General features: G+C 36.6%; 1 protein-coding gene across 1 annotated transcript in view; it reads right to left on the bottom strand.

Moving 5' to 3' along the window:
* The window catches only part of usp34 (ubiquitin specific peptidase 34), a 78,577-nt gene that overhangs the window by 53,767 nt on the left and 11,231 nt on the right, over positions 1–13,579 (bottom strand). Inside the window, exons 3-12 of the mRNA XM_067440823.1 lie at positions 10,801–11,272; positions 9,631–9,681; positions 7,691–7,840; positions 7,533–7,600; positions 3,269–3,461; positions 3,123–3,184; positions 2,966–3,047; positions 2,728–2,820; positions 940–1,065; positions 663–792 (exon numbers count right to left, since the gene is read on the bottom strand). Coding sequence (XP_067296924.1) covers positions 663–792; positions 940–1,065; positions 2,728–2,820; positions 2,966–3,047; positions 3,123–3,184; positions 3,269–3,461; positions 7,533–7,600; positions 7,691–7,840; positions 9,631–9,681; positions 10,801–11,272 — 1,427 coding nt within the window. The remainder of the gene's footprint in view (positions 1–662; positions 793–939; positions 1,066–2,727; positions 2,821–2,965; positions 3,048–3,122; positions 3,185–3,268; positions 3,462–7,532; positions 7,601–7,690; positions 7,841–9,630; positions 9,682–10,800; positions 11,273–13,579) is intronic.

Below are 13,579 nucleotides of genomic sequence, written 5' to 3'. Positions count from 1 at the left end.
TTGGCCATAGTGGCTTAATAAATATATAAAAAATTTATTAAAAAATGTATAATAAAAAAATGTTAACATTATCTTGGCCATAGTGAATAAATAAACAAATAAATACATACATACATACATACATAAATAAAAAATGTTAACATCATCTTGGCCATATTGGCTTGATAAATATATAAAAAATGTATTAAAAAAATGTATAATAAAAAAATGTTAACATTATCTTGGCCATAGTCACTGACTAAATAAATAAATAAATTTCACCTAATCTTGGCCGTGTCGGCAAAAATTATAAATAAATAATTAAGTAAAATGTTAACATTATCTTAAGATAATGATAAAATGTTATGTATTTTCCTTATTAATTTTTATAAAATTTTAACCTGAAACTCTTTGCACTGAAATGCTTATATGACCCACAGTGGCAAAATAAAAATAAAATAATATATCAATCATCAAAACTGTACCCCTATTTGCCCTTCTGGTTGATACACTGCAGCTCAATAAAAAAAAACATCTATTTTCAGTGGATTTTGACCCAAATTTAATACAATATGAAGAGACTACTTCAGTATTTTGTGAACAGAATGCACATTTAGCACTCATCAACACCAGCTTCATATGGAAATCTTTGACATGAACATTAAAAAGCAGAAGCCGCACACCTTTCTTGTTGCCCATGGGAATGTTGGTGTTGAGCAGGGAGGCGAAGGAGCTCTGTTTGGACAGCTGAGTTTTGGCTGCCAGGGCGTTATTCCACAAGGCCTTGATCAACATGGATGCCAAATACAGCGTCTGCACACAGAGAAACAACTCAATGGCCACATACAGGACAACTAGGTAAAAATACACTTACTTCAGTCCAAAACATGAAAGTGAGAGCTCAAACGAGTGTGGTAATGTTGATGGTAAATCATCCAGCTGACTCTCATGTGTGCGTACCTGTTCGGTGTGTGCGCTGGGGTGCAGCCCTGACACCAGGCTGAGCACGTGCCGCAGAGGAACAGGGTCCAGGTTCTTTATAAGCGAGGGGAACAGGTCATGGATGTAGCGACTGCAGTGTTTCAGCTGGAGAAAAAAACAGAGGCCTGGTCAACACTAACATTTGGGCAAATAAATGATAGTCACAAAGGCCGAAAATGTTTATTGTACACTACACCCAAAACTCAACTATGACTCATTAAGAGACTAGGGACAACCCTTCTGGACCATGCTCCTGGCACACAGTCCGTTTTTTACATCGTTAAACTAGCAAAAGGATTCGGACATGCCCAAAATGCACCTGCGCTTCAAACCATGCGCTCAGATCGTTAAAATAGGGCTGCTATTGCAAATGTGATATTGATTTTATACAACAGTTCAATAAAAAAAACTTAAAGGTCCTGTTCTTCACGATTCCACCTTTCAAACTTTAGTTAGTGTGTAATGTTGCTGTTAGAGCATAAATAATACCTGTAAAATGATAACGCTCAAAGTTCAATGCCAAGCGAGATATTTTATTTAACAGAAGTTCCCTTTCAAAGCCTACAGCGAACGGCCGGTTTGGACTACACCGCTGCACTTCCTGCTGTAATGACGTCACTAGAACCGTTTGTTGACTAACCCTCCGCCCACAAGAGCACGCGAAATAGGGGGCGTGGTCTCGGTACTCTCCCACGTGGAGAAGAGCGAGCATTCAGCGCTTGCATCTCCTCGTTATGGTAAGAGGCGGGACCTTTCCGGGCAAAGTGCGCTAAGCTGCTGTCCAATCACAACACGGGAAGCGCTGGCCCAATCAGAACTCGTTACGTGTTTCTGAAGGAGGGACTTCATAGAACAAGGAAATCATCAGGCCGTTTTTAGGACAGAGGAAACAGCGCTGTACAGATAAGTCAATTGTGTGAAAAATACTGTGTTTTTTTACACGCGTAACATGAACTCATGTTATGTTGCACACTGCAAACACAATCAAAGCTTCGAAAACACGTGAAGAACAGGACCTTTAATATTGTGTTATATTTTAGACAGGATATTGTCTGTTTTTGCTCAATTTTTCCAACAAAAATATTATCTATAAAGCCAGAGGAGAATTGCTGTGTGTCTTCGAGTTTCATTTCTGAATGAATCCGTGTTTTCAATCAGTTCAACCTATGATTCAATGACTTATTCATAAAGAGAGCATTTACTTCATTCTTGAATGAATCGAGTTGAATGAATGAATCACTCAATGATTTAATAATTTAGCCTCCTACTGCCAGTTTTAGTGTCTTATTTAGAGTATAATTTATTTTCTTTTTTTCACCCCAAAATTAAAAACTTCTGTCATCATTTACTTCCTCTCATGAAGCCTGAAAGTTTATGGGTAACAAATGTTGAATCAATAAAATATGTATATTTAAAGCTACTTTTTGTAAAGATCTATTTGATACTTGAAACAAAATAATAACTTTAAAGGGTCTTTTGGGGGTAATTTATCCCACTAACACTGGAAATGTAAGAACAAAAAGAGCACAATGCATTGTGTGATGGTAGTTTACTGCACTTTTTGACAAATATAGTTAGTCATCCAGGTAATGTATATTTTGTGTACAATATACGTGTGTGTGTGTGTGTGTGTGTGTGTGTGTGTGTGTGTGTGTGTGTGTGTGTGTGTGTGTGTGTGTGTGTGTGTGTGTGTGTGTGTGTGTGTGTGTGTGTGTGTGTGTGTGTGTGTGTGTGTGTGTGTGTGTGTGTGTGTGTGTGTGTGTGTACCTGAGCGGCAGCCCATATACAGTCCACATGCTGAGTGCTCAGCCTGCCCTCGGCTGCCAGGAAGTTCAGGATCACTTGGCACTGTTTAATGATCTACAGCAGAAACAATACAAGCGCAATCAGAAATAACAAACCTTTAGTCAGCGATTACGGAGAACTAAACTTTCATCCAAAGGAATATTACAAAAACAAACTACATGGATAAATATGAGCAGGGTTTGGTCGTGCAAAAGTCTACCTCAATGTGCAAATTTGGTCCAAATATGTGCTCCACGACATTGTTGTTGATCAGCCAGTCAGCGAGTTCCTTTGCTATCGACCTGAGAGATGAAAAAGATGTCAATAGACGTCCAGCTTGAATGAGCTACTAATATCAGTGGCCTCGTCACACTCACGTCTCCGTGTCAGAAACCAGGGACTCGTTATTACAGACATCATTGAAGGTGTGAAGCTGATTCTACAGGAACACAAGCACAGGTCGTTGAGCACAGACTGCATACTATGGGAAAAGAGCTTCTTTCGTGTTTTTGTGCCGTCGTACCGTGATCTGACTCAGTCCGGCCAGTCTCATGGTGAGCGTTGGACTCATGAAGTACTTGAAGGCCAGATCCAAACTCTCTCTGTCGAAACACAGCGCGCTGTCCAACGGCTCCTTCACCGTGCTCCACATCAGATCGGCCATGTTACGCGCCGCGCTCTGACGCAACTCCTGATCTGACAGCTTGCACAGATACCTACAGACAGAGAGAGAGCGAGAGCGAGAGCGAGAGCGAGAGCGAGAGCGAGAGCGAGAGCGAGAGAGAGAGAGAGAGAGAGAGAGAGAGAGATATTCACATCTAACCAGATGCTTCGGCTGATATTCTATATGTGTCGGGTACATCTAAACAACTCATCACAAACATCCGTCCAGTAGTCCTCCTTCAAAACGACAGAACATTTAAAGGGTTAGTTCACCCAAAAATGAAATTTCTTTCATTAACTCCTCACCCTAATGTCGTTCCACACCCGTAAGACCTCCTGTTCATCTTCACACACAGTTTAAGATATTTTAGATTTAGTCCAAGGCCTTTCTGTCCTTTGAATATAAGTGTATGCACACTTGCTGTCCACGTCCAGAAGGGAATAAAAACATCATCAGAGTAGTCCATATGAGACATCAGTGGGTTAGTTAGACTCTTTTGAAGCGTCGACAATACATTTTGGTCCAAAAATAACAAAAACTATTGAATCAGCCTTGAATCAGGTCGTTAATCAGCGTATTGATTCATGATTCATATTGCCAACGTCACGTGATTTCAGCAGTTTGACACGCGATCCGAATCTTGAATCAATGCACTGATTCACGACCGTTTGAAGCTTCATTTGAGGTTTGAAAACAAACGCGAAAGAGAAGACAATGCTGAATAAAGTCATATATTTTGTTATTTTTGGACCAAAATGTATTGTCGACGCTTCAAAAGAGTCTAACTAACCCACTGATGTCTCATATGGACTACTCTGATGATGTTTTCATTACCTTTCTGGACATGGACAGTATAGTGTGCATACACTTACATTCAAAGGACAGAAAGGCCTCGGACTAAATATAAAATATTACTGTGTGTGAAGATGAACGGAGGTCTTACGGGTGTGGAGCGACATTAGGGAGAGGAGTTAATGAAAGAAATTTCATTTTTTGGTGAACTAACCCTTTAATATCAGCGCGTATGATTTTCACATTTCTGTTTTAACACCTCTGGAATAACTTGTCCATTATAACAGATTTTTTTTTAAAAATTGTATCAAACCTGAAATATTCTTTTAACTCTTAAACCTAACTGTTAACCCTAAAAGCCAACTGAAGTGCCTTGAACGCCGCATTATTTAATGTGTTGACGTGATTTCCCCTGTAACGGCTCCAGCTGTTAGCAGCTCCTCCCCTTTTTTGAAACAGACAATAGTGTTTCGTTAACACACAGTTTGACTGCCTTTCTGTTTGGTAAAGCCGGAGTTTCCTACTAATCTCTAACTGTTTCTCATCATAATCTCCTCCATATCACTTTGAAATACAGCCTTCTGTGCAGAATTCAAATGGGTCCGATATGTTTTGTTGTCATGTGATCCGCGTGTCTCGTGTCTCTAGCCAGTGTCTCTGGTCTAGATTATGTGCGTGCGCAGCGGCTGTGCGCATGAAACTAACGTGACATTTGATTCGCCTCAACTGAAAGCAAATTTACACCGTCTGAATTGGTCCCTACCCCTATATAATGAACTATGTTCACCATGTAGGAAATAGTAAATGTGTGAACAGAGGTCCGATTTCAGCCGCAGCTTCAGCGTCTGTTTATAGTGTAGGGGGCGGGGCTACAGATTCTAGAGAGCTTTTGATTGGGCAGGAGATGAGATGAGATGATGAAGTCAGTGATGATGTCATCCAAATCTGTGATTCCTTTTAACAGAAGTGAGAGACTGTACGTTTTGAAAGCTAATATCACGTAATGGTGAATTTTAGTCATACTAAAAGCTAAAAAACATCAACCTTCTTAGTATTCCTCAATCAATCCTTTATAAACAATATAACAAGAAAACAACTATAAAATTATAATTGAATGCCTGTTTTTCGTTGTAAAAAAAAATTGAATGCCTGTTTTCGTTTTTTTGTAAAAAAAAAAAAAAAAATGTATAGGGTCGCTAACAACCCAAGGTGTGTAAGATTGTGCTTTAATTTTTTTCTGCACAAAAATAAATGCACTAAATAAGTGCAATTCACCTTTATTCCACAAGGTGGCAATGTCTGATACACAATGATGAAGTAACGTTTCACTCATAGTTACCTCTGACAGAAAACGAAACTATAATAATTATAATCTACAAAACTTGAAACGGCTCAGCGATTTACAGCAGAGAAAATAATGAACACATTTAAATGTTACTGTCACACTCACTTGATGGTGGATCTGGTGAAGAAGCTGTCAGCGATCAAAATATTGATTTTGAAGACGTTAAAAATGAGTTTGGAGAAAATGTGTGAGCTCGTGAAAACGAGGCAGATGCTGAATGTACTGGGAAATGAGCTCTGACGAAGATGATGGTATAAAACATCTGCTCAAACTGAACCCTTCAAATCTCCACAAAGTAACGAAATATTCTTTATTTTATTCTTCTTTAATTGTTACCCTTATATCAGGAGTATTTTATATTATCGCGACAGGTAGAGATCTATTAATCTATTAGACACAGATCCGGGTCGTTAAAGACCCAAATATGTAAGAAGGATTGGCGAAACAGTCATGCATTTAAGGGTTAAGGATCTGCATCAAAAAATATCAGGACCCATGAAAAACATACAAAAACATTACATAACATACAAAAGCTATTTAATTTCATATGCCAACTAAATGTGTCTGAATTCATAGGGTTACATTATAGTCTTATAATGTAATGGAATACAAATTAGCTGTATAATTTTCAGTCTGTTGCAAAACAAAATTGCAGAAAGTATGAAAACGTACTTTCAATAAGAAAAAATTACATATTTTTATTATATTATTATTCATATAAAATGTAATTATACATAGATGTGTAGATTTGAATAATATGATTGATATAATATAATATAGGATTGATAGTATTTTGCTAGGTGAATGAATATTTATATGGTGTGCAGATTTAACATAATATAATAGTAAAATATAATAGTAATTTTGAGGTGGGACTACTTTTCTAGATATAATATAATGTAATGTAATGTGATATAATATAATGTAATGTAATGTGATATAATATAACAATTTTGGGTTGGTGGCATTTTTCTAGATGGATGACTATATGGTGTACAGATTTAATATAATATATATATATATATATATATATATATATATATATATATATATATATATATATATATAATAGTAATGTTGAGGTCGGACTACTTTTCTAGGTGGATAAATATAATGTAATATAATATAAAAATAATTTTGGGTTGATGGTATTTTTATTGGTGGATGAATAGATTTAATATAATATAATATAATATAATATTAATATAATAATTTTGGGTTGATAGTATTTTTATTGGTGGATGAATAGATTTAATCTAATATAATAATATTAATATAATCATTTTGGGTTGATGGTATTTTTATTGGTGGATGAATAGATTTAATATAATATAATATAATATTAATATAATCATTTTGGGTTGATGGTATTTTTATTGGTGGATGAATAGATTTAATCTAATATAATAATATTAATATAATCATTTTGGGTTGATGGTATTTTTCTAGGTGGATGAATATATGGTGTACAGATGTTATATAATATATATATATATATAATATAAACATATAATAATAATGTTGAGGTGGGACTTCTTTTCTAGGTGGATAAATATTATATAATTAATATAATAAAAATCCTCACTGTTGAGCGCCGCATGCTCTATCAGAAAAAATGTTTTCCAAGAAAAGCTTGAGATTTCCATCTCTCTTTCTCTCTCTCTCTCTAATCCGGTCTGGCTCGAGTCACATGACCGGCGCTCTCTCAGCTCCCCTGCCAGCCGTCTGGCTCCCCCCAAGGTCATGTGAGGAGAGCCGTGGCGACTGTTGCTATGGTGAGGGATGCTCTTCCTAGCAACTCAACCGAGAGCAGATTCCTGGCAGGCTCTTTCTAAGAGAACTTCGATTCTGCAATCTCTGTGTCTCAATGTGTTCGAGTGAGTCTGTCACGATTGATTAGATGGAGGCACATATTTCTCCACACATTTTGCACTTGGCAATTAATAATTGTACAGCTTTAGGACCAGTCTAGAAATGCATTCTTACCTGATAACATAAGTGCGAAACGGGATGATGTGCTGCATCACAGCGGGAATGTGCAACCATATTCTGATCTGTATACACAGAAGATATGAGCTCTGATTAGTTATAGCTCAAACATGTCAGACTGGGGTTTGATTGGGCGGCGCGGAGGTTCGACTCACGTTAGAGACGATGGTGATGAAGGCATGTGCGATGGGGAAGGGGAGAGTGTCAGGAGCGCCGAACTCAAAGCAGTCCTTCATCAGAGAGAGGCCGTGCTTCCCGCAGAACATACACACGTATCGCAGCAGGTGCAGAGGAACCTCCACGTCCTGAATCAGAAACACACACACACACACACACACACACACACACACACACACATCAGACCATCCCTTAAAACACTTCATGAGTGTGCTTTCAAATCAGTTCAAATGTCTTCAGAACCAATCCTCCATTTTTACTCAAACGAAAGCAAAGATTTCACCAATTATTTGCACAAAAATTAATTTCGCTCGTGATTTATGAATGAGGACCAAAGATCCTGTCAATCATTTCTTATGACTAACCATATTACTAAATAACTAAAAAGTTATAAATTAAGGAAACATGAGGTATGATAATCAGACGTGACCTATAGCCTAAAAAAATAAATAATTACTATTAATAAATAATGCAATTAATCGCAATTGTTACAATACATAATATAATAATCACAATAATACACTTAATATAATAATTATTACAAGAATATAATATAATTAAAATATGTATGAAAAACATGACCTATTAAAATGATGATAATACAATTATTATTAATAACAATGTAATCAATTATTAATAATACAATTAATAAATGCAATATAATGTTATTCATATATCTATGAAAACCAGACAATTATAATTACAAATTATAATATAATTATGAATAACAATGTAATTAATCAATTATAAATACTATATTAATTATACGTATGAAAAAAACATTACCTATTAAAATTATAATAATATAATTATTATTAATAACAATGTAATCAATTATTAATAATACAATTAATAAATGCAATATAATATTATTCATATATCTATGAAAACCAGACAATTATAATTACAAATTATAATATAATTATGAATAACAATGTAATTAATCAATTATTAATACTATATTAATTATATTATATGTATGAAAAAAACATTACCTATTAAAATTATAATAATATAATTATTATTAATAACAATGTAATCAATTATTAATAATAGAATAAATAATTAACAAATAGAATAATATAATGGTATTAATATATGTATGAAAACCAGACAATTATAATTGCAAATTATAATATAATTATGAATAACAATGTAATTAATCAATTATTAATACTATATTAATTATATTATATGTATGAAAAAAACATTACCTATTAAAATTATAATAATATAATTATTATTAATAACAATGTAATCAATTATTAATAATATAATAGAAAAAATAATTAACAAATACAATAATATAATGGTATTAATATATGTATGAAAACCAGACATGAACAATTACCTATTAAAATTAAGATATAATTATTAATAATATGTGAAAATATTTGATGTAATGTTTAATTATAATAAATAGCCAAATCTGCATCATGATCTGTGTAATTTGTGAGCATATATTTATTAAATATGTATTTGTTAAAAGTGATTGTTAATTAAATATTTAATAAATAGCCTTGCCTTTCGTACATTCAACATTACACATTACACTAACTGATTAGCCAAATTTCCACAGGCAGCGCCATTTACAGACTGCGAAGACATGCCGAAACGATCCTCATTTATGACTTTAAAGGATCTACAGAAAACATCCTTATATAGAGTTTGAGTGATGAATAGTTAGTATTTAATTACTACAACCAGAGATGATTCATGGGAGAGGATGAATTACACTAGCCAACATTTAAACAAAGAACATCCCGTACTTTCACACACAAGCCACACCTCAGAGTCAGTTAAGTGTAGTATTGCAGCGTCCACTCAGCATCTATTGAGCTCGTGAATTTCTCCCTAAACGGTGTAATCAAGCCCATCATGGTGTGTGTGTGTGTGTGAGAGAGAGAGAGAGACTTACATTCATATCACAGAAAGAGCCGAGGATATTGCTCTCTTGTGCCGAGATATCCTGAGGGCAAAAACAACAAGCGGATATTAAAAAAAATAACGAGGAAAAAAACAGCAATCCAAATAAAACCAGTAGTGAGCAACCACAAAATCCACAGAAAACAGCTTCTTCATTCTGTCTTGGGAATGTGTGTTGAGGTTATTCAGTTCATCCAAATGATTCAGGAATAATGAAGCACTAACTTAAAATGGTATATAATGTGTGTAATGCGTGTGTGTGTGTGTGTGTGTGTGTGTATTGGCTCTATTGAGCCCGACAGAAGGTTTGCAGAAGTAAAAATGCCATTCAAAAACTTCATTGTGCTTTGTTTTTCTGATAAACTATAAATGGGCGCAAATACATGGTACTGACAACGATGATGGATCCGGAACAACATTTTGATTTCAGGCAGACTAAAGACATAATTTGTCTTTTGAAAATGTGCTGTAAATACATATTTGCATCAAGCGCACAACAATTGCCCTTGACATTGCGAGCTTGTTCAGAAAGACATAAGTGGCACATGACGTGCATTTAATCCTTCACTTATTCAATTTGTACACTTGAGTTACAGTTTTCATCAGGCCAACTACACAGACACCTTATTATAAATGCACATGTAAAACATCATGGCTGCATGACTTAAATTCAGTAATATCTACAGAAAAAGCTTAAAAAATGTATTAAAAATACAAAAGCCATCATGGTGCAGTGTGTAATATTTATGAGGATCTACTGACAGAAATGCTATATAATATACATAACTGTTTTGAGTGGTGTATAAAAACCTTCCATAATGAACCGTTATGTTTTTATTAGCTTAGACTGATCCATTTCTGTCTCTATACACCGCGGGTCTCCTTACAGTGAAGTCGCCATTTTGCGCCATCATGTTTCTACAGTGGCCCTAAAGGGACAAAATGCTCTAGAGAGCGCTAGCTACTCTCTGCTGTCTCAGACGACCACATTTTTGTCCAGTGTGGGCCACCGTAGCTTCTCTGTGTTTCGAAAAGGAGGGGTGAGCGGTTGTAATTCACAACCTCACCACTAGATGTCGATAAAACTTACACAGTGCACCTTTAAATGGCTCAGGAAAACACTTCTGAAATGCAGACTGGTATATATACGAGCATGCATTACCTCTATAGTGGGGTGTGTGTTGTGTTTGTAGGCTGTGTACAGGGGGAACTGGATCTGGAAGATCTTGGCAGCACACAGCAGCAGTTTCTCCTGGTCTTCTGTGCTCCAGGATGCAAACAGGTCCAGGCTGCTCTCGTTCTCGCTCTCTCCCGCCGCGGGCTCGCTGAGCCTGGGCTGGGGGTCCGCTTTGACCCCCTGCTTTTGGTTCTTGTGCTGATCCCCATCCTCTGCTCCAATGTCCTCATCAGCAGAGTCCCGTTCCACGTTCAGAGGCTCGTCCTCATTGGGCGAAGGCTCCAGCTGGGCGGAGCCCCATTCGGACTCCGCCCCCTCAGTCCTATTGTTGCCATGGTCACTGCGTAGACGGTCCCTAAGGTTGGTTACTTGGGCGATGACCAAGTTAATGAGGGCATAAACCAGTTGGCTGAACACCTCGAGGTGCTTATATTCTTTAAAACAGCACAGACACTGCCTGCAAACGAACACAGAGAGAATCAACCATCATCAACCTCTTATGTGCTTGTTTATTAAATATTCTGGCTAATTTAAAAAGCCGCTTTCGGCTACCAAGAAGACAGACTAAAGCGGATGATACACGGGGCAACTTTTTGAGCAATGTTGCCGGGCAATGTTGCTGAAAGATGTTGCTTGGGTACTTTCCCATTGAAAATGGGCAACAAATTTCTATCTGGATATGCAAAAAGAAATGTATTGCCCATTCTCAATGGGAAAGTACCCAAGCAACATCTTTCAGCAACATTGCTCAAAAAGTTGCCCTGTGTGTGATAGGAATCAGCCTTGTTTAGCAAATGTCTGACTCCATAGATTCCTTCCAAAACCAGCACACAAAAGGCCCTGTCCTAAATGGCACGTGCAATTTTAATGTCGAAAAATCCGAAGGGTGTCCAATTTGTAATTTTAGGTTGCTCAGGAGCACTCTTGCAGTCGATATGCACCCTCAATGTGCATTTTTTCCGAGCCCAATGAAGACTAGTCATAGTCTTCACGTGTTTTACACGCTTATAGGAACGCCCACCTAGAGGGCAAAACAAGGCTTTCCTCCATTGACCGCCTGTCATAATTATCAGGTTTGTAGTCAGTATTAATGCAGTACGATATTAAAATACAAAATTCAATATACACCTTATTGATGTACAGGAAAGCAGATGAACACAGAATATTAGTGCAACACGAGGTTTCTCGCTAGGTGTTTTTCCCATCGAAACTCATTATAAAGAAAACACATTGCGTTCATATTCTGGGTTTCAACTGCTCGCTTGTTCATAGTATGGGTCATCAAAAAGGTGTACACTGAATTTCATATTTTAATATCACTGTTATAGTACATTAAGGCACTTTAAGGGTGGGTTGCACTAATGCAGATTCTTTAGCCTGTCGTCGGTTCACCCTCCACCTGCTTGATCAGCTCTATAAAGGTTTTTTGCGACATAATTCATCTGTTTAAAATTAAGTGGTGCAACACCGCGATTTAAAATAAAACCCATATCAACAAATTAGCGTTAAATTTGCTTAATTTAATCCTTATTGGTGCAACTTACCTGTCGTGTTTTCGCGTTAAAGCTCCACTGTGTGATATTTTCCCCCATCTAGCGGTGTAAAGGTATATGACCATCCAGTGAATAATAGTTTCTGTTCCTCTCAATTCTGATTTCGTTTTAACTCCTATGGTGGCCGATTTAGTCGAAGTTTAACATGGCAATCCCCCTCTTCACATTCGACACAGTGCCATCGAATGTTAAAACGTGAAAGGCGAAGCTTGAATTTATGGGTATGTCCCTCTTTGGCTAATGTACTTTCAAGATGGAGGGCCAACATGGCGACCGGCATTCGAACCCCTCACCCGTATGTATATTCAGGGGCATATTATAAACTTATGAGAATATTTTATTACTTGAAAGAAGTAAATATACATTAATGAGCACATGTACATAGCTTTAAGCGTTATTAAAAAGTCCTGCTGTTTTTAGTGATTGAAATGCTGCAGCAGGTGCTGTACATGGATCATAAGTGCCCAAAATGTGAATCTGTTCACAAACTTTTGTTTTAAGATGGAAATTTGGTAGGTTTGTGCTGCAGTTCAATGGCGTTCTATGGCAGTTTTGCCCTCCAAGGCTCTGCGACAGTCACATGACTGAAAACTATAGATTACCTGACAGACAAAGCAGCATAACATTACGAAAGTGTGGACTCGGAGGAAGAGCGCAAGGACTTACGGTTCCGTCTGGGACAGGGCCAAAAGTTTGCATCTAAGCGTGCTCATTTAGTGTGCTCAACACACGACTACAGCAGGTCAAAGATTAATAACTTCTAAATCTAATTTTTTATTTATGTAAAAAATGCCTTATGTGAAGCCTATGAGAGTTGATTATTATATCTAAAAATAAATAACTGAATTAAGGCTAATATGACCTCTAATGTTAACCTTTAATATTACGATGTGCAGCCTAAGTAAGGACTCCCTATATTTACAGCATTATCTTTAAGATGCTTTTTGTTATAATTGAATTAATTTAAGGACACATTTTCTTCAGTAAACCACTGTTGAATAAACATAAATAAAAAGCAATTTTATTGAACTGCTGTACCAAAATCATACCGAACAGTGACTTCAAAAGCGAGGCAAGTACCAAACCGTCAGATTTGTCTACCGTTACACCCTTAGCGAGCTTTTTAGGGAGCTTTTAGGGAGCACTTTTTAGAGAGCTTTACGTCTCAGTGCCCTGCAAGGTCTTTGCAATCGAGACAGCCCTTAAAATGG

Source organism: Pseudorasbora parva, chromosome 4 (genome assembly GCF_024679245.1).
Source record: "Pseudorasbora parva isolate DD20220531a chromosome 4, ASM2467924v1, whole genome shotgun sequence".
NCBI lineage: Eukaryota > Metazoa > Chordata > Actinopteri > Cypriniformes > Gobionidae > Pseudorasbora > Pseudorasbora parva.
The sequence above is the reverse complement of the archived record's forward strand: the minus strand, read 5'-3'. Positions and strand labels throughout refer to the sequence as shown.